The sequence below is a fragment of the Natrix helvetica genome (assembly GCF_964273705.1).
Source record: "Natrix helvetica genome assembly, chromosome: 8".
Lineage (NCBI taxonomy): Eukaryota > Metazoa > Chordata > Lepidosauria > Squamata > Natricidae > Natrix > Natrix helvetica.
The window spans coordinates 25,064,518-25,091,577 of NC_138559.1; the positions used below are offsets into that span (position 1 = coordinate 25,064,518).

A 27,060-nucleotide genomic window follows, 5' to 3' on the forward strand; every position below is an offset into this window, starting at 1 on the left:
TTTATGGCCAGTCAATGACTTTACTCTCTTCTATTCAATGACTTTACTCTAGGTCCTCTGTTCTAAGACTTCCCTCCTACGACTTTAATTTCTTAATTTCCAAAAACCTTCATTATTGTTTAAAAATGTTATACACAATTAACAGGTCAGGGGAGTAAAGGTAAAGGTTCCCCTCCCACATATGTGCTAGTCGTTCCTGACTCTAGGGGGCAGTGCTCATCTCCATTTCAAAGCCGAAGAGCCAGCGCTGTCCGAAGACATCTCTGTGGTCATGTGATCGGCATGACTAAATGCCAAAGGCGCACGGAACGCCGTTACCTTCCCACCAAAGGTGGTTCCTATTTGCCTACTTGCATTTTTACATGCTTTCGAAGTGCTAGGTTGGCAGAAGCTGGGACAAGTCACGGAAGCTCCCTCTGTTATGCGACGCTAGGGATTCGAACCGCCGAACTGCCGGCCTTTCTGATCGACAAGCTCAGCATCTTAGCCACTGAGCCACCGTGTACCCCTGTCCAGGTACTCACCAGCAAAACCCCAAATCCTTGAAACAGAAGAAAGATGACAAATCCAGGAAAAGGTTTAGCAGTCAGCTAGGATGGTCTCTTCTGTTGCCGATTGGGAATGAAGTTGTGGAATTCCCGAACACCCGTCTGTCTGCAAATCTTCCTCTTCCTCCTCTTCCTTCCTCCACAATCCTAAGAACAGCTGAGCCTCCAAACTAGTCGATACAAAAGTGGAATGCCTTCACGAGGAGGATATCAGCTTCTGGAAATGAAAACTGGATGGTTGCGCTCTCTGCTGTCTTGTTTTCCTTTATATAATGACTATCTCTCTCCATCACCAGCCCAAACCAACCAGATTCTTTTCTAATGACAGTTCCGAAGCATCTGAGTTGAGTCCTTCAGATTGGCCGTGACTGTTTCTCTGGTGATAGGAGTTTCCTTCCTTCTCGGCTGAGGAATCAGTGGCGCCATAGCTTTCTCATGACACTCCTGGGCAAACACTTGGACCAGGTGCTGAATACCCAAAATACTTCTAGAAAAGGCAGGATGTCTAGCTAGAACTATAGTTGTTCTGAGATGGTTATGGCACAACTGTTCCATCTTGACAGAATCCATCCTTCCTTCCCTCCCTCCCCCTTCCCTCCCCCCTCCCTCCCCCTTCCCTCCCTCCCTCCCTCCTCCTTCCTTCCTTCCCTTCATCTGGTTTCCTTCCTTCTTTCTTTCCTTCCTTCCATTTCTTTCTTTCTTTCTTTTCCTCCTTCCCCCTCCCTCCCTCTTTCTTTCTTTTTTCATTTCCCCCTCCCCTTCCTTCCTTCCTTCCTTCCTTATTTCTTTCTTTTCCTCCTTCCCCTCCCTCCCTCCCTCCTCCCTCCCTCTTTCTTTCTTTCTTTTTTCTTTTTTTCTTTTCCTTGTTCCCTCCTCCTTCCTTCCTTCCTTCCTTCCTTCCTTTCTTTCTTCCTTTCTTTCTTTTTTCCTCCATCCCCCTCCTCCCCTCCCTCCCTCCCTCTTTCTTTCTTTTTTCTTTTCCTTGTTCCTCCCTCCCAACTCCTTCCTCCCTTCCTTCTTTTCTTCCTTCCCCCTCCTTCCCTCCCCCTTTCTTTCCTCCTTCCCCCTCTTTCTTTCTTTCTTTCTTTCTTTTTTTCTTTCTTTCCTCCTTCCCCCTCCCTCCCCTCTTTCTTTCTTTCTTTCTTTCTTTCTTTCTTTCTTTCTTTCTTTTCTTTTCCTCCCTCCCTCTCCCCACTCCTTCCTTTCTTCCTTCTTTAGAGGACTGAAGGCTAAAACATATGAAGAACCATTACAAGAATTGGGTATGTCTAGCTTAATGCAAATAAGAACTGAGGGTGACATGATGGCAGTCTTCCAATATCTCAGGGGCTGGCACAAAGAAGAGGGAGTCAAACTATTCTCCAAACTGAAAAAGCACCTGAGGGCAGAACAAGAGGCAATGGGTGGAAACTAATCAAGGAGAGAAGCAATCTGGAATTAAGGAGTAATTTCCTGATAGGGAGAACAATTAATTAGTGGAACAACTTGCCTCCAGAAGTTGTGGGTGATCCTCACCGGAGGTTTTTAAGAAGAGATTGGATAACCATTTGTCTGAAATGGTACAGGGTTTCCTGCTTGAGCAGGGAGTTGGACTAGAAGTCCTCCAAGGTCCCTTCCAACTCTGTTATTCCCTTATTCTGTTGTTTTATCCAAGAGAGTGAAAGCCTCCCAACCTTCGTGTCTTCTTCACTCCTTCCTCCCATTCAGGACCAAGTCGATGTTTCTGTTTCTCTCATAGACAGAACACCCTGCCCCATGTTTCCTGTAAAGCTATCCCCATCATCTTCCATGCCATGGACTACAAAACACAACCTTCCCAGCCAAGATAGTCACGGCGAAGAATCAAGGGCTGGAGAGAGATTCATGTCCTTCCAACCAGCAGAAGGGTAGCTGGATCCCATGGCTTCTTCTTCAACCCACACCCTATCTTTGGATAACTTCTACGACAGCAAAACTTCAAGAAAGAAAGCCGAGCTTGTTAAACTGCTGGGCTTCATACTGAGCCATACATATAGTCCTTAATTATGGTTATCTTTATACAATATATCCTACTTAATAATGCTGCCATTGTGTAGTGCAGACAATAAACCTTCATGTTGCTCATTTGACTACGCCAGAGGTAGTTATATTACAATTTTTTTAAAAAAAGAAACTTGCAAAACATGTGAAGTTGTGTCCTGTGGATTAATTGAGATGCATCAGATTTAAAGGATCAGATTTGCATCCAGCTAAAAGGAAAGTTCCCTTTGAAGCAGACAAATATTCTAGTGCGACCTGAAATTTCGTTTTTTAAAAGATATGTATGTATGTATGTATGTATGTATGTATGTATGTATGTATGTATTGTATATGTATATGTATATGTGTGTATATATGTTGTCCCCAATTCGGGTCTGAGCCTGGTGCCGAAGCCAATGATGGACGCCAGACACGAGGTGCAGGTTTTCTGATTGCTTTTTATTGGGGTACCCCAAGGAAAAGGGTTCCTGGTCAAAAGGCCAAGAACCAAGAACAAAGGATTAAGTGAGCTTCATACATTTTCATTAAAGGAGAAGGCGGGACAAGGTGAGATAACAAGAAATATCATCTAATAAACATTTTAGTAATAATTCTATAATTTGTTTTAGCTGACCCTATTCCTAAGCCTTGGCTAATGAATGCCCCAGGAGTTATCTAATGCACATTTCATTTGCTGCAGGCCATCCCTAACGGTTAACTGAGGTCTGCAAGTTGTCCAACTACCCAGAATTCCTACAAGCTTTACACATGCATATTTCCTGTGGATGAGCATTCTTTGTTCTTGCCAGACAGGCACCCCCTCCCCCACCCCATGCTGGTGTGCCACTGATGCGGAGCCATTTTTTAGGGCAGGCGAGGTGTTCACAAAAAACAACCCAATCTGCAAACCGGAAGTTCGGAAACTGACTTCCTGTTTGCCCGTAGGGCCGTTTTTCTCCCTCCGGAGGCTTTAGGGAAGACTCCTGAAGGCTCCGGAGGGTGAAAAATAACCCAACGCTCGAACCGGAAGTTCAGGAACAAACTTCCTGTTTGCCCATAGGGCTGTTTTTCACCCTCCAGAGGCTTCAGGGAAGCATCCTGAAGCCTCCGGAGGGCCTCCGGGGTGGGGAGGCTGTTTTTGCCCTCCCCAAGCTTCTAGAAAGCCTCTGGAGCCTGAGAAGGGTGAAAAATGGGTCCATCGTGTGTCAAAAGCAGGAGGGGGTCATGCGGGCATAGAATTATGGATGCGGGCATGCCCGTGCATGACCACCCCGCGCTCTCCTTGCTTTTGGCACACGATGGGAAAAATGTTAGCTGTCACTGCTCTAAGCCATACACACTCTTTGCAATATGTTATGAGTTCGTAGGATTGCTGCTGTTGACCAAAATGTTAATCCTGTTTGAGGCTGATAAGTAGCTTCATCTCCAAGATGCAAGAAATGAGAAGCCCAGCTGATTCTGATTCTTGCCAGAATTCTTCTAGAGCAAGTCATGCTCAGAGTCACCGATGCCTTAGTCACCTCCTGTCTTGGCAATCACAATATGTTTTACGTGGGGCTGCCCTTAAAAAATACCTGGAATCTTCCATGGGTTCTTAATGTGGCCACCCACGTGGTTTTGTGTAGGTGTAGATTTGCACAATGCCTCTCCTCCCTTGTGATCGCTGCATTTGTGGTTGATTTGCTTTTGGGTCCAATTCAAGGTGTTAGTTGTCATCTTTGAAGGCCTCCATGGCTTAAAGGTAAAGTAAGTAAAGGTTCCCCTCCCACATATGTGCTAGTCATTCCCGACTCTAGGGGGCAGTGCTCATCTCCGTTACAAAGCCGAAGAGCCAGCGCTGTCCGAAGACGTCTCCGTGGTCATGGGGCCAGAATGACTCAATGCCAAAGGCGCACGGAACGCTTTTCCCTTCCCACCAAAGGTGGTTCCTGTTTTTCTACTTGCATTTTTACGTGCTTTCGAACTGCTAGGTTGGCAGAAGCTGGGACAAGTAACGGGAGCTCACTCTGTTACGTGGCACTAGGGATTCGAACCGCTGAACTGCCAACCTTTCTGATCGACAAGCTCAGCGTCTTCACCTTTAGACACGTTGAATCACTCCAAACACCACATTGGTCTTTTCTTCTAGATGGTCAATTCATTTACCCTCTTCTCTTGAATGTCCAATGTCCATTTCATCTTCTTCCTTCAGTGGGGTGGGGAGGGAATGGGGATTTTGTAGTATCCTTCCCCTGAGAGACCCACAAGGCCATGCTCACAAAGCCACACCACACCCACAAAGCCATGGCCATAGAACCAGTAGTAAAATGTTTGAATCCCACCACTGGGGAGAGTATATTGACTTTAAAAATAAAAGACAGACACAGAATATTACTTGACGTGGAATAGATTTTACGAGTGGTTAGAGATAAGAGGTAGAAATTAGATGAAGAAAGATTATTGCTGTGTATGAATTAAATATGAAGGTGGTTTATAATTATAAATATACCAATATAATTAACAGAATTACAAATAAGTTAATATAAAGAGAAAGTGAGCCAAAGTTATTCTGCTGTATTATTACTATTGTTTCTAGTATAAGTGTTAATATTTTGTTTTGCTCTTTCTTTTGTCTTTCTTTTGTAAATGATATACCCTGACAATATGCTGTATTCAAAATGTTTATGAATTAAAAAAAAAAAAAGAGAGAGAAAGAGATGGGGGAGAGTATGCAGGGTGAGCTCCACCTACTTCACTAATTTACGGACTTGCTGTCAAAACCAGACAATTGGTGTATCTGCCAGTGGTGGGATTCAAACATTTTTACTACCAGTTCTGTGGGCGTAGCATGGCTTTGTGGGCATGGCAGGGGAAGGAAAATCTCCATTCCCTCCTGATCAGCTGGGACTCGGGAGGCAGAGAATAGATGGGGCGGGGCCAGCCAGAGGTGGTATTTACTGGTTCTCCAAACTATTTAAAATTTCCGTTACTAGTTCTCCAGAACTGGTCAGAACCTGCTGAATACCACCTCTGGTATCTACTAACTAGGCTTAGCACGTATGAGTGAAGCTCATGTCTGTCTCTCTCCTGGCTCTAAATGAGTAGTTTCCAAACTTGGAAACTTAAGATGTGTGGACTTCAGCTCCCAGAATTCCCCAACCAGCATGCTTTGCAGCTCAGTGATGTGGGCTCACATCTCCCACTCATTCATTGCTAGACTCATACCCACTCCTACACAAAGTATTTGTACACCTTCAAAAGCGAGCGCAGAGGCTTCCAGTGTATCGAGGTAGCATTTTGTCATATCACAGGTATGTCTAGCTCACATCCTGATCCATCTGGTACAGGTCATCTTACCACCTGCTCCATCCTCAAGTCTTAGGTGGATGTGTGGGAGGGGAAGATTCTGCAGGATTAAGTTTCAGCTTAGATGAGTTTTAATTCCTTCTCTCTCACTTTGGGGTTTCAAAACTTGGACAAACCACTGCATTGTGGACACCAGAATGAGTGCAGGTGTCTGACTCCTACCCTGTTTTCCCAAAAATAAGTCCTCCCCGCCCCGGACAATAAGCCCAATTGGGCTTTTGAGTGCATGCACTAAAATAAGCCCTTCCCTGAAAATAAGCCCTCCCCTAAAATATTTAAACACATGCGCAGCTGGTCCCTGCCATTTTCTGGGGAGGAAGGGCGGAGCATGCCCCACGTGCCCACACATGCACCTGCCATCCATGCAAACGGCCTCACGGAGGCTGCTCCAGCAAATCCTAGCTCTTAGTGGCGGCCGTAAAAAGAGTGACGCTAGGGCTGGCAATAGTGTGCAAGAAACAGAGACAGAACTTCCGGCCCTCTCTGGATCAGCTGATCCATGGGCCGCGGGCTGAGGCTAAGGGGTCTCCTGCACCTCAAAAATAATAAGACCTCCCCCAAAATAAGGCCAAGTGCTTATCTTTTTGGGGAGGGCGGGTCAAAAGAAAATAAGACCCTGTCTTATTTTCGGGAAAAGACGGTAAAACATAATCCTAAAACACCTTTGCAATAATTTTCTAAGCAAAATGGAAAACAGGTTTGGTCCAGAGCATTAGTAGATCCATAATTCATGTTGTTACCCTTGTTCCTCTGTGGTTATATTAACCCCCCCCCCCCCAACTTTAATCTATTAAATTAAGTGATCCACTCAGTATAAAATGTAAAGGAATGCTGAAATGATTCTTCAGGTTTATATTTTAATCTGAGTTACTAATTTGAAGTCAAATTATGGATTGATTTCAGGTATACTTTGGAATCGGGAACGCCTTCTGCATTTGGAGCTCAACGAGATTGTCTTACGGTGATGGTTATCCTGTGCTGGGAGAACCCCCATAATCCCCACTCTCTGTTAGCCCTGATGGCGTTCCCTAGTTGGGTCATGAAATGCCTACAGGAAAACAACCAACTTCAACAAGATCGCCAATGGCTTCACAGTTCAGTCCTGAACTGCAAATATTCTCTTCTTTCAATCTTCATCATTGTTTAGAAAGCAGAAAGGGTTAGAGTCCTTGGTAGCTCTTTGCTGTCCTCTAGCGTGATTGCTGGGATTTTTCCAGCCCAAATATTTTTTTTTTAATTTGTTTGTTGTGTCAAGCATGTATAAGATAATAAATATAAGTAAATGCAAGATTATGAATACATGAAATGGATAGGAATAAATGGGGTTATTAGGACAGGGACTGTAGGCACATTGGTGCACTTATGCATGCCCCTTACAGACTTCTTAGGAACGGAGTGAGGTCAACAGTAGACAGTCTAAAGTTTTGGGGGTTTGGGGAAGGAGCCACAGAATCAGGAAGTGCATTCCAGGCATTGACCACTCTGTTGCTGAAGTCGTATTTTCTGCAATTGAGTTTGGTACGGTTTACCTTGAGTTTGTATCTATTGTGTGCTCGTGTGTTGCTGTGGTTGAAGCTGAAGTAGTCGTTGACAGGTAGGACATTGTAGCAGACAATTTTATGCACCACACTCAGGTCAGACTGAAGGCGGCGTAGTACTAAGTTGTCCAAGCCCAAAATTTTGAGCCTAGCAGCATAAGGGAATCTGTTGCAAGCAGAGGAGTGGAGGCCTCTTCTCGTGAAATACCTCTGGACTCGCTCGATTGTATTAATGTCCGATATGCAGTGCGGGTTCCAGACAGATGTATTCGAGAATTGGTCTAGCAAAGGTTTTGCATTCCCTAGTTTGCAGTACAGTGTTACTGGAGAAGAAGCTTCGCAAGATTAGGTTAACAACTCTTAATGCCTTTTGGGCAATGCTTTTACAGTGGACTCTGGCACTTAGATCATTAGAGATGAGTACTCCGAGGTCCTTGACAGGGTGGCACGCCTGTTTATGGTCTGCCCTCCATTAAAAAAAAAAGAGAGGAAGACTTCAATTGGAAGTGTTGATAAAATAGTCCAATTATATGCAAGTGCAGAAATTTATTAATCTGCTTATGCTAAAATCACCCAGATTGGTAGCATCGAATGGAGCCCTCTTGCAAAGCTTTCTTGCAAAATCAAGAGAAGGCAACCATAAGTCCATGGAGGTCTCATCTTCCCACTTACACCCCTCCCAGCTACCCTGAGATCATGTCACTCGATATTGGCAGCAAAATAGTGACACTGCAGTGTCAGGAAGAGTGCAGAGTGCTGGTCAAGGATCTGTGTGCCGAAAGGCAGGGCATTCACACTCAGTGACACACACACACATACACACACACAACAAACACACACAGATCTGGCTCCCTCCTTCGCAAACCAGGATGCCTGACGTTCACACTTTACCTAAATTTCTTTAGGTATTGTAGGAAGTTAGCACTCAGCCCATAGGTACGTTTATCTTGTAGGAAAATGAAATATCCTAGGAAATATTAAAAAGGCAGAATATTATACCGTGTTTTCCCGAAAATAAGACAGGATCTTATTTTCTTTTGACCCCTGAAATAAGCGCTCGGCCTTATTTTGGGGGAGGTCTTATGATTTTTGAGGTGCAGGAGGCAGCGAGCGTGGTCACCTCATGGCTGCTACTGTGTTGCAATATTTTCAGGGAGGGCTTATTTTAGGGCATGCGCTCCAAAGCCTGATTGGGCTTCTTATAAGACCGGGGAGGTCTTATTTTTGGGGAAACAGAGTATTTCCCTAGATAAGAAATGGAGAAACATGTTTTTTAGGCAGGAAACTCATTCATAATAGCCCCCCCCCACCTTTGTCAATGGGCTAATAAGGCCTGAGCCAGTCTATTCTACATAACAAAGATCTACCCCCTTCAGGCAAAGCCATTTCATTGCCCTTCATTGCACCACCCACCAAGTTTCAACCCAATTTAGCACACAACCTACAAAGGTAGCTATGACCTCTGACAGCAACCAATCAGGATAGTCTTCCTGTGCCCCAGGAAGTTCAAAGCCCAGAGAGGGCATAAAATCCAGGGACTCTCAGCATCTCTTCCCTTTTCACCCAGGACCTCCAAGGCCATGTGATCCTGTCCACCATTAAACCATCTTTCCAAACAGCCTCCATGTTTCCAGTGTCTTTTCCCCCACTTGGAACTGAACCCAGAAGGACATTTCTTCCAACAGTATCCAAATTTCCTCCCTCCTTTTAAAGAAATCCTGAAAGTAGGAGCTGAAAAGCCATCTGAATCAATCAACAATTTATTTTGGGGGTGGGGTGGGGAGAAGAATGCATAATTTTCCAGCCCACCCTCATTTCCCTCCCCGGCAAAGAGCTAGCTCAAATAAAAATCAACAACAACAAAAACCCTTATATAGTGAGAATCGTCCAATTCAGCTTTACTTCTTCAAGAAACAACCAAGGCAATTTTTGGTGTGGGGTGGAGACCCTCCTTTCCCCCCTCCCAGTCACCTTACAGAGGAGCCAACAGCAGTGTTCCAATATTTAGGGGGCTGCCACAAAGAAGAGAGAGTCAAGCTATTTTCCAAGGCACCTGAAGATCAGACAAGGAACAATGGATGTAAAGTGAACACGGAGAGATTCAACTTGGAAATAAGGAGGAATTTTTTGAAAGTGAGAACAATCAACCCATGGAATGGACATTGCCTTCTGCATCCTGCATCTAGTTTTGGTCACCACACTATAAAAAAGATGTTGAGACTCTAGAAAGAGTGCAGAGAAGAGCAACCAGGATGATTTTATGGGACTGGAGGCTAAAACATACGAGGAAGGGTTGCAGAAACTGGGCATGGCTAGTCTAATGAAGAGAAGGACCAGGGGAGATATGATAACAGTCTTCCAATATTTGAGGGGCTGCCACAGAGAGGAGGGGGTTCAAGCTATTTTCCAAAGCACCTGAAGGCCAGATGAGGAATCATGGCTGGAAACTGATCAAGGAGAGATTCAACCTGGAAATAAGGAGGAACTTTTTCTGACAAGTGAGAACAATCAACCCATGGAACAGAAGTTGCCCTTGGAAGTTGTGGGAACTTCATCCCTGGAAGCTTTCAAGACAAGATTGGACTGCCATCTGTCAGAAATGGTGTAGGGTCTCCTGCTTGGGCAGGGGGTTGGACTAGATGACCCGCAAGGTCCCTTCCAACTCTGTTAATCTGTAGCTAACTTTACAGAAACAGCAATGCAAGGCCGGGATGTTTGAAAGGTGTGAAGTCAGAGAAGGCTTGCCTTTAGCAATCTCCTGCTAGGTTGATACGGCAGGGGGCAGACGGATGAAGTTTTAATGAATAGCAACTACAGGAGACAGGAAGATAAGCAGCTGCTTCAGTCTTTCCCTTAAGCTATTTTTAAAGAATTCATGTTCCTTCTCTCCTTCCTCTCCCCACCCCGCTTTCCCTGCAGCTTCCCCACCTCTTTTCCATTCTTCAAGACCTCACCAGAAGCATCTCACTCTAAAGCAGCCTTTTGAAAACTTGAGAAGGTTGAGGGACCCCTGCAAGGAAAGCAATTAGCATTCTAAGGAGAACTTCCAGATCCCTTCTGGTTGGCTTCACCAAGGCTTCTTTCCCAGGACAACTTTGACAACTTTACTTCAACTCCCAGAATTTCTAAGTCAGGATGAACTTCAACTCCCAGAATTTCTGAGCAAAATCGATTTCAACTCCCAGAATTCCTGAACCAGCATGGATTTCAACTCCCAGAATTTCTGAGCCAGGATTAACTTCAACTCCCAGAATTCCTTAGCAAGCATGGCAGTCAGCAGAAGTAGCCTGCAGTACTGCACTCTAACCATTGGGAAGGAAGGAAGGAAGATAGCAATTGCCCTTAGATTTATATACTGCTTCACAGTGCTTTTTATAGCCCTCTCTAAGCGGTTTACAGAGTCAGCCTCTTGCCCCCAACTATCTGGGTCCTCATTTTACCCACCTCGGAAGGATGGAAGGCTGAGTCAACCTTGAGCCTGGTGAAGTTTCAAACTGCCAAATTGCAGTCAGCTAGCAGTCAGCAGAAGTAGACTGCAGTACTGCACTCTAGCCACTGGGAAGAAAGGAAGGAAGGAAGGAAGGAAGGAAGGAAGGAAGGAAGGAAGGAAGGAAGGAAGGAAAGAAAGAAAGAAAGAAAGAAAGAAAGAAAGAAAGAAAAAGAAAGAAGGAAGGTAGCAATAGCACTTATATTTATATACCACTTTACAGTGCTTTTTATAGCCCTCTCTAAGCGGTTTACAGAGTCAGCCTCTTGCCCCACAACAGTCTGGCTCCTCATTTTACCCACCTCGGAAGGATGGAAGGCTGAGTCAACATGGAACCTGGTGGGATTCGAACTGCCAAATTGCAGGCAGCCAGCAGCTGACAGTCAGCAGAAGTAGCCTGCAGTACTGCACTCTAACCACTGCGCCATTGAGGCTCAAGAAGGAAGGAAGATGTCTACATGCCGAGATGGATGTCTAAGCCTCCATCCCTTCTCACACCCAAAACAAATATTTCTGAAGCTTTTACAAACAGCTTCTCAGGGGCTCTGGATAGGGAGCTTCTGAAGTGGAGAAACACAGCAATTGTCCCAGGGAGGCCCCGAGGCAAATTATTAAGGTTTCTCCTTGCGTCTGAAGCACTGCGCATGAAAAGCCAGCCACCCAACCGGGGTTTGTTGAGAAGCAAGGTAGAAAACCTCTTGTTCAAGACCTATACATTCCCGAGCACAGCTTATTCTACAACTCCACTCTCCTCAAACACTAGAAAAGCAAATGCTTTTGGGAGGGTCTAAAATCTCCACAATTTTGCCCTGCAGGAATCCCAGAATCCCAATGCACCATCCCTTGGAAGCAGTGGTGAAAGTCACATTTTTTTAAACCGCTGGTTCTGTGGGCGTGGCTTGGTGGGCATGGCAGGGGAAGGATACTGCAAAATCCCCATTCCCACTGCATTCCAGGGAAAGGTTACTGCAAAATCCCCATTCCCACTGCATTCCAGGGGAAGGTTACTGCAAAATCCCCATTCCCGTCCCCCTCCAGGGGAAGGATACTGCAAAATCCCCACTTCCATCTGTGACTCAGGAGGCAGAGAATAGATGGGGGCGTGGCCAGCCAGAGGTGGTATTTGCCAGTTCTCCAAACTACTCAAAATTTCCGCTACCGCTAAAATTTCCAGTCAGAACCTGCTGAATTTCACCCCTGCTTGGAAGCCTAGAGATGTCGCATTGATTTGTCCACCCTGTTGCTTCTCAACCACATCTAGCTATGGATTCTCACCCTCATAGACCTGCAGAACAAACAACCCCTTGCCCCCCACCTCATGCTAAAAAAAGGCACTTCAAAATGTTGAGCAGATAACATTAGATGCACCTCACACCGACCAAGACGCGTCATCGCTTTGTTCCTGAAGAGGAACGAGGGTTCAAGAGGACCATTCAATCCTCAAATGAAATAATTTGGGCAACCTTGGCTCAGATTCGGGAACCCTCGAGGGCCCTATTTGGGCCTAGAAGGGACATCTTTTTCTGCAGAAGATGCTGGCAAGCTGGTGGGCTTTTACAGGGGACACACGGACACACTACACACAGCCCCACTCGGTTCGAGAGTGGGCTCCGTGGAAGCTCGAGTCTCTTTGAGAGTTCGGTTGGCATCGATCGACGGGAGTTTTGGCCTTGCCCAAAGTCATCTGTGCCAATGTGCCAATTGTTTGCCGGAAGAAACACCTCCCGGAGGATCCGTGCATGGAAAGTTGGTCTTCCCCAATTTTCTTTTCTTTTCTTTTTGTCTAGAGGAAAAAAACAGGGAGCAATGGATGTTCTTCCCAAGCGATACTCTAATGGAGGTAAGTAGGCTGGTTCCATCGGTACCATGATCTGAAACACACAAAGGCACAACACGTCAGTTGTTTCCTCGGGAAGGCGTTCTGACCCAGGCTTCACCAAATCACGAAGCAGACTCCTTGTCCCGAAAAGAAAATCCCTTCTTATTTGTCTAATTCCTCACATTCATATCCAACAAACTCCCCGGCAAACAGTCTTTCAAGGGTGAATTGACAACCACAGACCTTATCAGGCTTGGAGAGATGCCAGGCCGATATCTTCCAAACGCCACACTGTACCAGAAAATATTTGGCAAGGAGTCTCTGAGAGTCATGAACAAATCCTCACACTAATTAAGCGAACTAATTGTCTTGGGCTAATCACTAGGAGACTGGGAGTTTTAGTTCCTCCTTACACATGGAAGCTGGCTGGGTGACCTTGGGCCAATCACCGGGAGACTGGGAGTTCTAGTTCTGCCTTAGATGTGATAGCTGGCTGGATCACTTTGGGCCAATCACCAGGAGACTGGGAGTTCTAGTGCAGCCTTAGACATGAAAGCCAGTTGGGTGACCTTGGACTAGCTACTCTCTCACATCCTAACCCACCTCACAGAGTTGTGTGAAAAATAGGAGGAGGTGGATATGTTTGCCACCTTGAGTTGTTTGTAAAAATAATAAACGTGGAATATAAATAAATAAATTTGAGATAAACATTACTGGACATTATCTTGGATGTGTTCCATTTGAGCAACTGGCAAGTTTCTTACTCATCTCTCTTGTCTCTCTTGGTCTTATGCTCAGAATCCTCTTGTCCCACAGAATAACAAAACAACAATGTCCATCCTTACCCAGAAGAGTTGAAACTGGATGAATTGATGGCTACTTTAGAGTTACTCTGAGGCATGTTGGGATTGTTGGTGTGAAGTCCTGCGCCGGGCGATGAGGACCGGCTGGCATGGCCAGGAGAACAGGAAGAAGACACTAGGAAGTAGAGAAGAACATCAAGAAAAGTCAGAAAGCAGGAGAGAGGTAGGGCTGTGTGTCTATGTGTGCCAGTGGATGTTTGGAACTTTTAGATGTCAGTTTTCTCTCTCACACTCACTTTTTTTTGCACATGAAAAGTACATTTACTACATTAGTGTCCTCATAATTGCTGAAGTCCTGCAGTTGGAGACTTATAGTAGCTGTTTTAACTTCACAGAGGTCATCCATCTATCCATCCATCCATCCATTCTACCGTCCATTCTACCATCCATCCATCCATTGATCCATTCTACCATCCATCCATCGATCCATTCTACCATCCATCCATCCATCCATCCATCCATCCATCCATCCATCCATCCTACCATCCATCCATCCATCCATCCATCCATCCATCCATCCATCCATCCATCCATCCCATCCCTCCCTCCATCCCATCCCTCCCTCCATCCCATCCCTCCCTCCATCCCATCCCTCCCTCCATCCCATCCCATCCCATCCCATCCCTCTCTTCCTCCCTCCCTCCCTCCCTCCCATCCCATCCTATCCCATCCCATGATATATAAAATGACACCAGGCTTACACAAATGCAAATGAACAAAGCAAAAAATAAATAAGTAGACCCATTCTTGGTAGGACTTACCTGCACTATGCATGGAACTGTGGGCAGAAAGGGGACCCAAAGTCCCTGAGGTAGAAACCTGCAAAAGAGGTGGAGGTAAATCTGGTTGGTTGACTCTAGAAGTTCTGGGCTCTAAAGGTTCCCCAATCCTCAGCTTCACCCATGGCCCTTGAGAAGAAACCAGGACTTCCTGCACATCTAAGGCCAACCAGAGACTCGTAGCCCAGACAGGACTGTTTTCTAGAGCAGACATTTGAGCCACATGCTCTCTGGGATACGTTCAGGAGAGTTGCTTAATCCATTCACCCGTAGGGGTTCTCTGCTTTAACCTTCTGCATTGCTGACATTGAAGCTAAAATGGTTGGTTATTGTTTTTTTAAACAAAGTTTTTTTATTACATATTTTAACTTCTTTTATAAATAAAGTGTTTCCCTCCCCTTTACATCTTCTGTTACGCACAGTTCATTTTACGTCATATTTTCATTTCACATTTCAGCCGTCTTATTTTCCTTTCCCTATTTTCCAGCTTAACTTTAATTTCTTCTTAATATATAAACAGTACCCTTATTTGCCCCTCCAAGGTAATCAGGTTTCACGTATCCTTTCCATCTATTATCCTTTTTTTATTCCCAATAACATATATCCTCAAATTCAATTTTATATAGTAAACCTTTCGCCTAGTTAATTATCCACAATTAATAGTATCCATCTACTTCCCTGACATCATATTCGCTATATGCCATTGGCAATATTTACCAAGTTTCCTTCTATTCTACTCGTAAATCCTTTTCCTTCTTTCCTCCTTTCAACCATTTTCTCTTGGTCTCTCGGGAAGTTCACTTCCCTTATTTGGAATGGTGGGTTTTTGCTTCGATGCCCAACCATTAGGCCTGTGATGGCAAACCGATGGCACGGGTGCCAGAGGTGGCACGCGCAAAGCCCTCTTTGTGGGCCCGCGCACCGTTGCCAGCTGCTCTTCTGGTTTCCACGGTCTGAAGATGGGCAGGAAGCAGCAGGCACGAGTCACTGGGAGATGGCCAGTGCCAATGACTCAGGAAAAAGGTCCCAGGTCTTCTAGTGACTCAGAGCCAACATGGAGCCCTTCTTGCTGGCAACCGGTTGAGGAATCTTAAGACAAGGAGCCATGATGGCTGGGGAGCTCATATCACACCTGGGACAGGTGAAGGGGGTGGGTGGGAGAGGCCAGGGGGAACTCCCTTCCAGTCTATCAAGTTCTTCTCTTGATCACAGCTTCACTCGGGTGCCAGTCCTTTCCGTAAAGTCATCCTTTTGAAAGGGGAATGTTGCAGGTGGGAGGAGTTCCTGATGGGCTGGCTGGCTGGCTGGCTCCAGATGTGGCCTCTCCCAGCTGTCTGGCTGAATGAAAACTCTGGGCATTTGTCCTAGAGGCTGCTGGGAATTGTAGTGTGACAGCCTGGGGGTTGGGGGGTTGGGAATCAGAGGTTTCCACCACTTCGCAAGGAACATGTACAGCTGTGGCATTGTTGCACTACAAAGGTTGAAGGGGAAGGGAAGAAAGGACGGAGGCCTTGGTGGATGGGTGGAATCTGTGATCAAGAACCTTCTGGTGCACAGAACCACAAGCAAGGAAGAGTGGTCCCTCTTCTCCTTACACCCCTGATGGGGGCCTTCATCTCATTCCCACCTGATGATGGGACAGGTTGAGGTTGTCCTGAGCTGTTCATTGGTCTTGAATGGACTTCCTTCCTTCCTTCCTTCCCTTTATCTTTTCTTTTACTTTCTTGCCTTTCCCTCCCTACTTTCTTCCTCTCTCCCTTCTTCCTGTTATCTTTTCTTTTTCTTTCTTTCCTTCCCCTCCCTCCCTCTCTTTCTCCCTCCCTCCTTCCTTCCTCTCTCCCTTCTTCCTGTTATCTTTTCTTTTTCTTTCTTTCCTTCCCCTCCCTCCCTCTCTTTCTCCCTCCCTCCTTCCTTCCTCTCTCCCTTCTTCCTGTTATCTTTTCTTTTTCTTTCTTTCCTTCCCCTCCCTCCCTGCTTCCTTCCCCCTCTCCCTGCCCTTTTCTTTTTTCTTTTTCTTTCTTGCCTGCCCCTCCCTTCCTCTCTCTCTTTCCCCCTCCCCCTCCTCCCTCCCCCATTCCCTCCCTCCCCCTCTCTTCCCTTATCTTTTTCTTTCTTGCCTGCCCCTCCCTCTCTGCTCCCCCCTCCCCCCTTACACTCTCCCTTTCTCCCCTAATCTTTTCTTTTTCTTTCTTACCTGCCCCCTCTCTCTTTCTTCCCCTCCCTCCCTCCCCCTCTCTTCCCTTATCTTTTTTCTTTTTTGCCTGCCCCCCGTTTTTCCCCTCCCTCCCACCTTGTTCTCTCCCTTTCTCCTCTAATCTTTTCTTTTTTCTTTCTTGCCTGCCCCTCCCTCTCTCCTTCCTAGAGAAAAAAAGGAGCCCAGTCAGCCTCCCTCCCAGAGGTGGGTTCCTACCAGTTCGGACTGGTTCAGCCGAGTAGGTAAATAACTTGGCCTGTCACGCAACCGGTTCTGTTGTCGTCGGCATCATCTTGATTTTCGGTTCTGCGCAAGTGCAGAACAATCTTCATTGCAAAGATGTAATTTCCCTTTTCTAATGTTGTGCGCACGCCCAGACTTTTTAAGGTGCAAAGGCACACTCACTTATTTATTTTTTTGCACACTGAACCAGCAGTAATGCTGGCAGCCACCCACCAGTTCTCCCTCTCTTACCAGTCTGGAGTTGTAGAGGGGCGACTTTATGGGAGAGGGCATTGGACAGCTGATACGTTTTTCCTTCTGCCTTCGGTTGCAGAACCAAACGCGCACCACTTCTTTCTCCATGGCCAGCTGTTCTGCAATCAGGGCTATCTCCTCCGAGCTGGGCTTGGGGTTCTGCTGGGAGAAAGTCAACAGTCAGAACTGATGGAAGGATAGAGTGGAGCAACCTTCCTCCTTCTGTAAGCTTCAGGGCTAATGTTGCGGCTCGCCAGCGGCCAGCGGAGGTGGCAGCAGATTCGGAGAGTGAGGAGGGTTGGGGAGGAAACTGGGCCAGTCCTGGAGGCTGGGGAAGGCTCTGAGGAGGGCTCTGCATTGGAGGCAGAGAGGGGGCCAGGGCTGTCTGACAGTTATCAGCTGCCTTTGGAGTTGGAGATTATTGGGCAGAAGAACAGCTGGAGCCTGTTCCCGATGTGTGCAGGCGCAGAGCTGCCAGGAGAAGGGAACAGCTAAGGAACAAGGGTTGACTCAGGAGTAAAGGCACAGGTGGATGGTGAATGGCCCCTCCCATAGGGAATAAATAGGGGAACCTTTTGAACGTCACCACTGCTTTCCCCTTATCCTTGCTAGAGGTTCTGCTGTCAACAAGGGTCAATTTTCATTTAGCTTTGAGCATCCCTGCCAGGACATCAAGGAGAGCAGAGCCATGCTTACGTCTTGGAACCGTTTCTCCAGCGTGGAGCGGATGTTGGTCTCGATGCTGGTTCTTTTTTTTCTCTTGCGCCCAAACATCTCGCTTACGGAGGGGTAGGAACTCGGACTGCTGACGGACGAGTCCAAGGGCGAGGATTCTGTGGGGAGGGGAGGGCAGAAGAGGCAAGCCAATTTTAATTTTATTTTTTATTTGCGATTCACTTGATGTAATTTTATTGCAAAAAGTCCCCTTGCTCCATCGGAATGTGACAAAAGGGCAGATCTGAGTCTGTCGTTGTGTATTTTTTTTCAGGACTGTTAAACATGATATTTCAGCAAGAGTCCTAAAGATTATGTTGGAAGAAATGCCCATCTGGGTGAGAGATGCTGAGAGTGCCCTGGTTTTATGCCCCCTCTGGGCCCCACTGCAGAGCTTCCCATTCCTGTGCAAGAAATGCATCTTGATGGGTGGTCAGACTCCAAGGGGGCGGGAGTCTTAGCTAACTTTGTAGGCTGTCTGTCTTTTGAGTCCCAAGCTTGGTTGACTCTTGCTGAGTGACAATGTAATGCAAGGGCTTCGGGATACCTATTATGGCTCTGCCTGAAGGAGGTAGATCTTTGTTATGTAGAATGAACTGCCTCAGGCCTTAATGGCCCATAGACAAAGGTTTTTTCCTCCCTTTTAGGGAAAATATTCTGTCCTTTTAATATTTCCTAAAATAACTCATTTTCCTAACTTCCTAACTTCCTACAGTTATGAAAGTGGGCATCTTCTATGATTTTTTGGGTTGGATATCACCGTATTCTTTTATTTTGTCTGAATTTTGGGACATAGACTGCATTTTCAACACACGTTTATCCCTAGTGACTCATTATATTCATCACAGTCACACAATCCAGTATGACTTAAACACAACTACAAACCTTTCATTGTTCACCAGAAGACTTGGAGAATATTTAAATGTGTTGAATGGGCATGCATTCTTAAGGCAGTTCTGTAGAGCATGGAAAATGTGCTTCCCTTCCCCCCAAATAATTGAAACTATCCAATGAATAAAAGAGTTAGAAATAGAAGAAGGAAGAACATTTTTTTCCTCTTAAAGACCCTGTTATCCCTTTCATTGGGCTGGAGCTGGGGGCAACTGAATGGAGCTGAGCATTTGCTGGCTGGATGCCCTTCCTGACACCTACATGGAGCTCACAGCAAATATATTCTCTTTGCGCCCAGAGTGAGAAATATCTGCCACTACCTAGGATTAAACTCTAAGCCATATTTGCTGTGAGCTTTATGAAGGTGTTAGGAAGGGCATCCTGCTGGTAAACGCCGCTCTGAAGAAGGCAGAGTGTCAAGCCTGCAGCCATCTTTTCCTTTGAGATCCTTGGCCTGCTACACTTTCTATTATTCTGCTATGCATTTTATATTGTGGGAAAATGGGGGGGGGGATTGTAAGGAGTCACATACTATGTAGCCATAACAAAATTCTTTCGAGAAAGCCAAGGTCATCCTTTGTCTCTGCACCTCTGTACCTGGGTGGAACTGGAGGGGTGGAACTGCCAGCAAGGCAGTGGGAGATTGGACCATGGGATGGACTTGTGGGTGTGGGGGCAAGATCTTGAACTTTCAACTGGGTGGGGAAAACCAGGAAGCTTTCAGATTCGGGTTTTTCCAGATGTGCCAACATGGCTCTCTTAATAAATTGGAACTTTGAGGAATCCTTTGCCTTGGACTCTGATTTACTTTTGGATGCTATTTGGAACCCTGACACAGAACATTATTGGCCCCCTTAAATATAATCGTACCTGCATCACTCAACCACTTCTCCAGGAGGGGTTTTAGCTTACACATGTTCTTGAAACTCAGGTTGAGAGCTTCAAAGCGAGAAATCGTGGTCTGGCTGAAGTCATTCCCGTAGAGTTTCCCCATAGCCAGACCCACATCACCCTATGGAGATGAGAAGATGTCAGAAACCTGAGTGAGTGAGACCATGGATTTATTGTCTGAATATTGCCTAGGGTTCTTCTCTGTACTTATCCTGTTCTTTTTGCAGGAGAATTATCTTAAATCCAGGGACATCTTCTTTTTGAGTACATTAACTATTAGTTATACTGGAACACATAATTGTAATAGAATGATATCATAGGGCTAACTCCAGTTTGCTAATTATGCTCGCTATTGTAATACTATAAAGCCACAATTATCTTTCTAAGGAGCATGTGGGTACAAATTAGAAAAACAACTAAATAAGTGAAAAATTAATTAGAATCAACAAATTATACATTTGTTGTTAAAAAAAAATCTTTGTGGATTAATTCTCAGGCCATTTACAAGAGCAAGGAAAGGAAGGAAAAAAAGAGGAAGGAAGAAAAAAGGGAGGAAGGAAGGAAAAGATAGGAGAAAGACAGAAGGAAGGAAGAAGGAGAAAGGAAGGAAGGAAGGAGGAATGGAAGGAAGGATGGAGAAAAGGATGGAAGGAAGGATGGAAGGAAGGAAGGAAACGTGCAGGACTTAATTCAAGCAGAGTCAAAAGCTTCGGCCAGTGGCATCTACAGAGAAGTTCCAAAAAATCAAGATGGTGGGTGCACCTCTGTGAGTGGAACTTTGTCCCTCTTTTCCATGTCCTATACACATGTGTTTTACTGGCATTGATTAGAACAGAACAGAACAAAACAAAACCAGGAATGGGAACAGGAACAGGATGGGATGGGAAGGGGTGGAATGGAATGGAAGAGTAGAGGGGAGGGTAGAGGAGAAGAGAAGAGAATGAACAAATGGAAGGGAAGGGGAGAGGAGAGGAGAAGAGAAGGGAAGAATGAAGGAATGGAATGAAATGGAGGAGATGGGAGGGGAGGGGAAGAGAAGAGGAGAGGAGAGGAGAAGAGAAGGAAGAGAAGAATGAAGGAATGGAATGGAGGAGATGGGAGGGGAGGAAAGGGGAAGAGAAAAGAAGAGAAGAGAAGAGAATGAAGGAAGGGAAGAGGAGAAAAGAAGAGAAGAGAAGGAAGAGAAGAGAAGAAAGAGAAGGAAGAGAAGAATGAAGGAATGGAATGGAGGAGATGGGAGGGGAGGAAAGGGGAAGAGAAAAGAAGAGAAGAGAAGAGAATGAAGGAAGGGAAGAGGAGAAAAGAAGAGAAGAGAAGGAAGAGAAGAGAAGAAAGAGAAGGAAGAGAAGAATGAAGGAATGGAATGGAGGAGATGGGAGGGGAGGGGAGGGGAAGAGGAGAATAACAAGAGTTTATTCCTCTTAGAACAGAACTGAAAGTCTTCCCCCTTGTGCCACTGCATCACGGCTATTGGGAGCAGAAAGGGTCCCCCCCCTGTAGTTGAAGGTCCATGAATTGTCCAGCTGGCCTGAGACCCCTCTCACCTGCGTAAACCCCAGTTTGATGCGCCTCTGCTTAAAAGTCTTGGCAAATTTTTCCAGCTCTTCCAAATCATTGGCTTCATCTGTTGCCATGGAGGACGGCAAGTGTTTGGCCACCTGTAAGTGCTGTGGGGCCTCCAGGTGAGGCTCCAATGATGGCCCAGGGTGTCCAGGACGTCCCACGGCCTGTTAAAGTGCAAGTTGTGGAATTGCCATTACATTGCAGACTTGTCTCCTCCTTCTCCAACCCTTGACAACCTGTTCCAGAATCCCCATCCTTGTGGACCCAGCCACATCTGGAAGAGCACCGCATTAGCAGAGCATCCTCATGGCATCTAGAGTGATCAGGCCAAACCACAGAGACATTAAGCTTCTGATGCTCTCACAAACCAGCTACTACTTCTCAGCCACTCTTGTTCATGGATGGGGCCATCATGCGTGTTCAGCAAGGTTCATGTTCTGACCTAGCCTTCCCAAGAGCATGAAGGAAACTCCTTGTTCCAACAAAAACCCCTTTGATTAATTGACTGTGAATTCTGCTCATTCCCATCCAGCAAAGTCTTTCGAGGGAGGATTTACAGTCACAGACCTTATCTGGCTTGGAGAGCTGCCAGGCCGATATCTGAAGAACTTGGCAAGGAGCCTCGGAGAGTCATGAACCAATGAAGCAAACTAATTGCCTCCTGCAAACTCCACTTCCCTTTCGCTCCCCTTTTATTTCCTCTGGGAGGGGCCATTCATGTCCACCTGTGACCTTACTCCCAAGTCAACCCCTGTTTTTTAGCTCTTCCCTTCGTCTGGCAACTCTGCGCATGCACACACTGGGAAACAGGCTACAGTTGTTCGTCTGCCTCACTGGTGTCTGACTCTGAACACAGCTGATAACTGGCATCTGCTTGGCCACTCTCCAAGCCTGATAAAGGTCGGTTATTGTGAACTATCTTGAAAGACTGTGGGAGAGGAAAGACTTTGCTGGAGAGAAATTCACTGTAAATTAAATAAAAGGGGTTTATTGGGATGAGGACTTGGCTTCATGCTGCAGAAGAAGCCTAGGACAGAAGAGTTAAAGAGAACTTTTCTATGAGTTCCATGATCTTAATCAGGGGTGAAATTCAGCAGGTTCTGGAAAACCGGAGCGGAATTTTTGAGTAGTTCAGAAAACTGGCAGAAAACTGGCAAATGCCACCTCTGGCTGACCCCAGAGTGGGGTGGGAATGGAGATTTTGCAGTATCCTTCCCCTACCATGCCCATCAAGCCACGCTCACAGAACCGATAGTAAAAACTTTGAATATCACCAGTGATCTTAATCCTCCAGGCATTTTAATGAGCTCTGTGGAATTTCCAAAGCAGACACAGACATTGAGACAGAGCGAGGGAGACACAGACAATGCATTTAAATGGTGAGCAGGAAAGGGGTTGTGTCAACTCCGGCTTGGCAATAGGATTACGAACCCGCAAGGTGAAAGATTTCATCACAGGCAATTCTTCTCGGATCGGGGATGCGCTTATAGAATTTTGAACATTTGAAATCCCATATGGACCTCTTCAAAATATGGGCTGGAATTGCAGATTGAATTTGGTTTGGAATAGCTCAGGATAAAAGGATTGGAAGGATCTGAGTATGGCTAGTCTAGAGAAAAGAAGGACTAGGGGGTGACATGATAGCTGTATTCCAGGTATAGGGTCTATATACTTTGTTTCCCTGAAAATAAGACCTTCCTGGATAATAAGCCCAATCGGGCTTTTGAGCACATGCGCTAAAATAAGCCCTCCCCCAAAATATGGCAATGCAGCATCAGCCATGAGTGTCCACGGTTGCCACCTCCTGCACCTCAAAAATAATAAGATCTCCCCAAAAATAAGGCCAAGTGCTTATTTCTAGGGTCAAAAGAAAATAAGACCCTGTCTTGTTTTGGGGGAAATATGGTAGAGTGAATGTCAATATTCTAGGGACAGGATTTCCTGCTTAAGCAGGGAGTTGGACTAGAAGACCTCCAAGGTCCATTCCAGCTCTATTCTGAATTTCGAATTTAGGAAGGGACATTGGAAGTCTTCTAGACCAACCCCTTGCTCAAGCATTTCAGAAAAAGAGTTGTTCAGTCTCTTCTTAAAAACCTCCAGCGATGAAGCATCCACAGTGTCTGGAGACAAGCCGTTCCATGGTTGATTGTTCTCACTTCAAGAAATTCCTCCTTCGTTCTAGGTCGGTTCTCAGTTTAACAGAGTTGCAGCAAATGACAATCCTTAGGTACTAATACCACTCTATAAATCCTTAGTAAGACCACACCTAGAATACAGTTTTGGTCACCACACTATAAAGCAGATATTGAGACTCTAGAAAGAGTGCAGAGAAGAGCAACAAAGATGATGAGGGGACTGGAGGCTATAACATGCAATGAACGGTTGCAGGAACTGGCCATGGCTAGTCTAGGGAAGAGACGGACCAGGGGAGACATGAGAGCAGTCTTCCAATGTTTGAGGGACTGCCACAGAGAGGAGGGGGTCAAGCTATTTTGCAAGGCACCTGAATGCCAGACAAGGAATAATGGATGGAAACTGACCAAGGAGAGATTCAACCTGAAAATAAGGAGGAATTTTCTGACCGTGAGAGCAATCAACCCATGGAACAGAAGTTGCCTTCAGAAATTGTGAGAGCTTCATCCCTGGAAGCTTTCCAGAAGAGACTGGGCTGCCATCTGTCAGAAATGCTGTAGGGTCTCCTGCTTGGGCAGGAGATTGGACTAGATGACCTACAAGGTACCTTCTAACTCTGTTAATATGATGACAAGAGCAGGAAGTAAGTGGATGGGACTTACTTGAGATGCTAAGCTATGTCCATGCTGCTGGAGAAGTCCACTTTGTTGCTGAGGAAAGGAGAGAAGGTTGGATTGAAGAGCTGGAAGAGATGGAGAAAAAATTCAGTCAGATACTTTGGTTCCACCAAGCCCAACTATGCCCAGATGTGGGTCGTTGACCCGGATCCCAAAATTTCACAGCCCCAAGAGATGCTCCTGCTCTTCTCCCCCGATTCCATTCTTTTGGTGACAAGTTGTCTGTTGCCATCTCTTTCTCCATTGCAACATGTCACAACTTGGTTAGTCACCTAGAGAGAGATGCTTGTGCAAGTTAACCCTTCATCCCCCAGATCACTAACATGTGTACAAGTAGGAATTGCTCAAAATGAAAAACCTTTCACTCTGTTTTTCAGAATAGAACACAGTAGAGAATCGAAAATAGAATCAAAAATAGAATCGAATAACAGGGTTGGAAGGGATCTTGGAGGTCTTCTAGTCCAACCCCCTGCTTAGGCAGGAAACCCTATACCACTTCAGACAAATGGTTATCCAACATCTTCTTAGAAATATCCAATGTTGGAGCATTCACAACTTCTGGAGGCAAGTAGTTCCACTGATTAATTGTTCTCACTGTCAGGAAATTTCTCCTTAGTTCTACGTTGCTACTCTCCTTGATTAGTTTCCCCCCATTGCTTCTTGTTCTACCCTCAGGTGCTTTGGAGAATAGCTTGACTGCCTCTTCTTTGTGGCAACCCCTGAGATATTGGGACACTGCTAATCATGTCTCCCCTAGTCCTTATTTTCATCCAACTAGACATCCCCAATTCTTGCAACTGTTCTTCATATGTTTTAGCCTCTGAAGAGGTCAGTTGTGATTCTGGGGGCTGGAAATCAAAGTGTTGGAACAGGGAATCACTCTTGACCTCTTGACCCCATTCCATCCCATTGTTTTAAATTAATTTAAGGACTTGTTAGTTGCAAAGTCATGTCTGACCCATCGCGACCCCATGGACAATGTTCCTCCAGGCCTTCCTCTCCTCCACCATCCTCTGGAGTCCATTTAAGCTCACACCAACTGCTTCGGTGTCTCCATCCAGCCACCTCCTTCTCTGCCGTCCCCTTCTTCTTTTGCCCTCAGTCTTTCCCAGCATGAGGCTCTTCTCCAGGGAGTCCTTCCTTCTCATTAGGTGGCCAAAGTATTTGAGTTTCATCTTCAGGATCTGGCCTTCTAAAGAGCAGTCAGGGTTGATCTCCTCTAGGACTGACATGTTTTATGGCCTTGCAGTCCAAGGGACTCGCAGGAGTCTTCTCCAGCACCAGAGATCAAAGGCCTCCATTCTTTGGCGCTTGGCCTTCCTTATGGTCCAACCTTCACAGCCATCCATTGCAACTGGGAAAACCATCGCCTTGGCTAGACACACTTTTATTGGCAGGGTGATGTTTCTGCTTTTTAGCAGTCCTTTAGTCAAGGAGTACCTGTATAGCATCGACCCACCCTACATGTTGCATCACAACTCCCGTCCCTCCCAGCCAGGTTGGGGCAAGTGAAGTCAAATGCCACCATCCCTGTCTCACAGGCGCGTGGCTGGGACAATAAGACAATTTGCTGGAGGTGACTCGACGACAAAGGTGAGGCAACAGCTCCTGAAGTCACCCATGCTTTGAATTGCCTGCCACCAAACAGACAAATTGGCTGGTGTCTTCCTTCTCCTCCATTAACGTCAGGAATTGTTGCGTGAGGTGAAAACAGGTTGGGTGCTTTTATTGAAAAAAAAAGGGCAGCACAGCAGAATCTTCCGCCACAGCCTGAACTCTTCCGGTTGCACAACATGTGTGGCAAGTCGAGATGGTTACAGACCCACATTTCAGCTGCGTTTCGGCTGGCACCATCGGTTGTACTTTTTCACCTATCTCATCCCCTACAGAACAACAGAGTTGGAAGGGACCTTGGAGGTCTTCTAGTCCATCCCCCTGCTCAAGTATAGTATAGTATAGGGCAGGAAATCCTATACTATTTCAGACAAGTGACTGTTCAATCTCTTCTTAAAAACCTTCAGTGATGGAGACAGGTTGTTCCACCGATTAATTGCTCTCACTGTTAGGAAATTTCTCCTTCGTTCTGAGTTAATTCTCTCCTTGATTAGGCTGGGACGGTTTCTCAAATTACGTTTCTGCCCTGGACTCAGTTTCTTTTATCCGACAGCCGCCTTGCTAGCAATGCTTCCTCCTGCGTCTCAAAGCTTTGCCTTCTGCCCATTAGAGAGGTGAAAACCGAGCCAAGCATTATGCAACACACCGGGGTGTGGAAAGTGTATAACAGAGTATCAGAGTTGGAAGGGACCTTGGAGGTCTTCTAGTCCAACCACTTGCTCAGGCAGGAAACCTTAAGCCTGTGATGGCGAACCTATGGCATGCGTGCCACAGGTGGCATGCAACGCCCCCTCTGTGGGTACGTGAGCTGTCACTCTCGTTGAGCTCTGCTGTGCATACGCCTCCCACTAGCCAGCTGGTCTTTGGGTCTCTGCCGCGCATGCGCAGGGGGTGGAATCCTTGAGGGCGGAGGACATCCGCATGCACAGGGGACAGGGGGCATGCGCAGGGGCTGCATGTGGGTTTGGCCGGTGCTTCGGGCATTCAGTCTGGAAAAGGTTAGCCATCACTGCCGTATAGCATTTCAGACCAATGGTTGTCCAATCTCTTCTTGAAAATCTCCAGTGTTGGAGCATTCACAACTTCTGGCCTGGAGGCAAGTTATTCTACTGATTAATTGTTCTAACGGTCAGGAAATTTCTCCTTAGTTCTAAGTTGCTTCTCTCCTTGATTCGTTTCCGTCTGTTGCTTCTTGTCCTGCCCTCAGGTGCTTTGGAGAATAGCTTGACTCCCTCTTCTTTGGGGCAGCCCCTGAGATATTGGTAGTTGATTGTTCTCACTGTCAGGAAATTTCTCCTTAGGTCTAGGTTGGTTCTCTCCTTGATTCTGCCCCTGCCCGTCACTGAAAACTGAGTCACCACAAATTATCTTTGGGTTGCTACTCCTGGCCTGCGTAATCCCGATCTTGCACCTCCCTCAGCAAAACCCTCACTCTGCTCCTGATGTCATGTCTCCAGAGGAAAGGAAGCAAAACACAACTGCTGAAACCACCACAGGGCAGGAACTGGTTCCAGTTTCAGCTGCCTGGA

At 46.1% G+C, this 27,060-nt stretch overlaps 1 protein-coding gene across 4 annotated transcripts in view; it reads right to left on the reverse strand.

The window, feature by feature from the left end:
• Positions 1-9,173: 9,173 nt before the first annotated feature.
• Positions 9,174-27,060, reverse strand: part of POU2F3 (POU class 2 homeobox 3) — a 71,801-nt gene continuing 53,914 nt past the window's right edge. For all 4 annotated transcript variants that reach the window (XM_081961118.1, XM_081961121.1, XM_081961119.1 and 1 more), the window contains 8 exons: positions 23,903-23,982; positions 21,089-21,271; positions 19,524-19,665; positions 17,745-17,881; positions 17,046-17,207; positions 14,360-14,417; positions 13,581-13,713; positions 9,174-12,787 (listed from right to left, as the gene is read on the reverse strand). In XM_081961118.1, the coding sequence (XP_081817244.1) occupies positions 12,748-12,787; positions 13,581-13,713; positions 14,360-14,417; positions 17,046-17,207; positions 17,745-17,881; positions 19,524-19,665; positions 21,089-21,271; positions 23,903-23,982 (935 nt within the window). In that variant the 3' untranslated portion in view covers positions 9,174-12,747. The remainder of the gene's footprint in view (positions 12,788-13,580; positions 13,714-14,359; positions 14,418-17,045; positions 17,208-17,744; positions 17,882-19,523; positions 19,666-21,088; positions 21,272-23,902; positions 23,983-27,060) is intronic.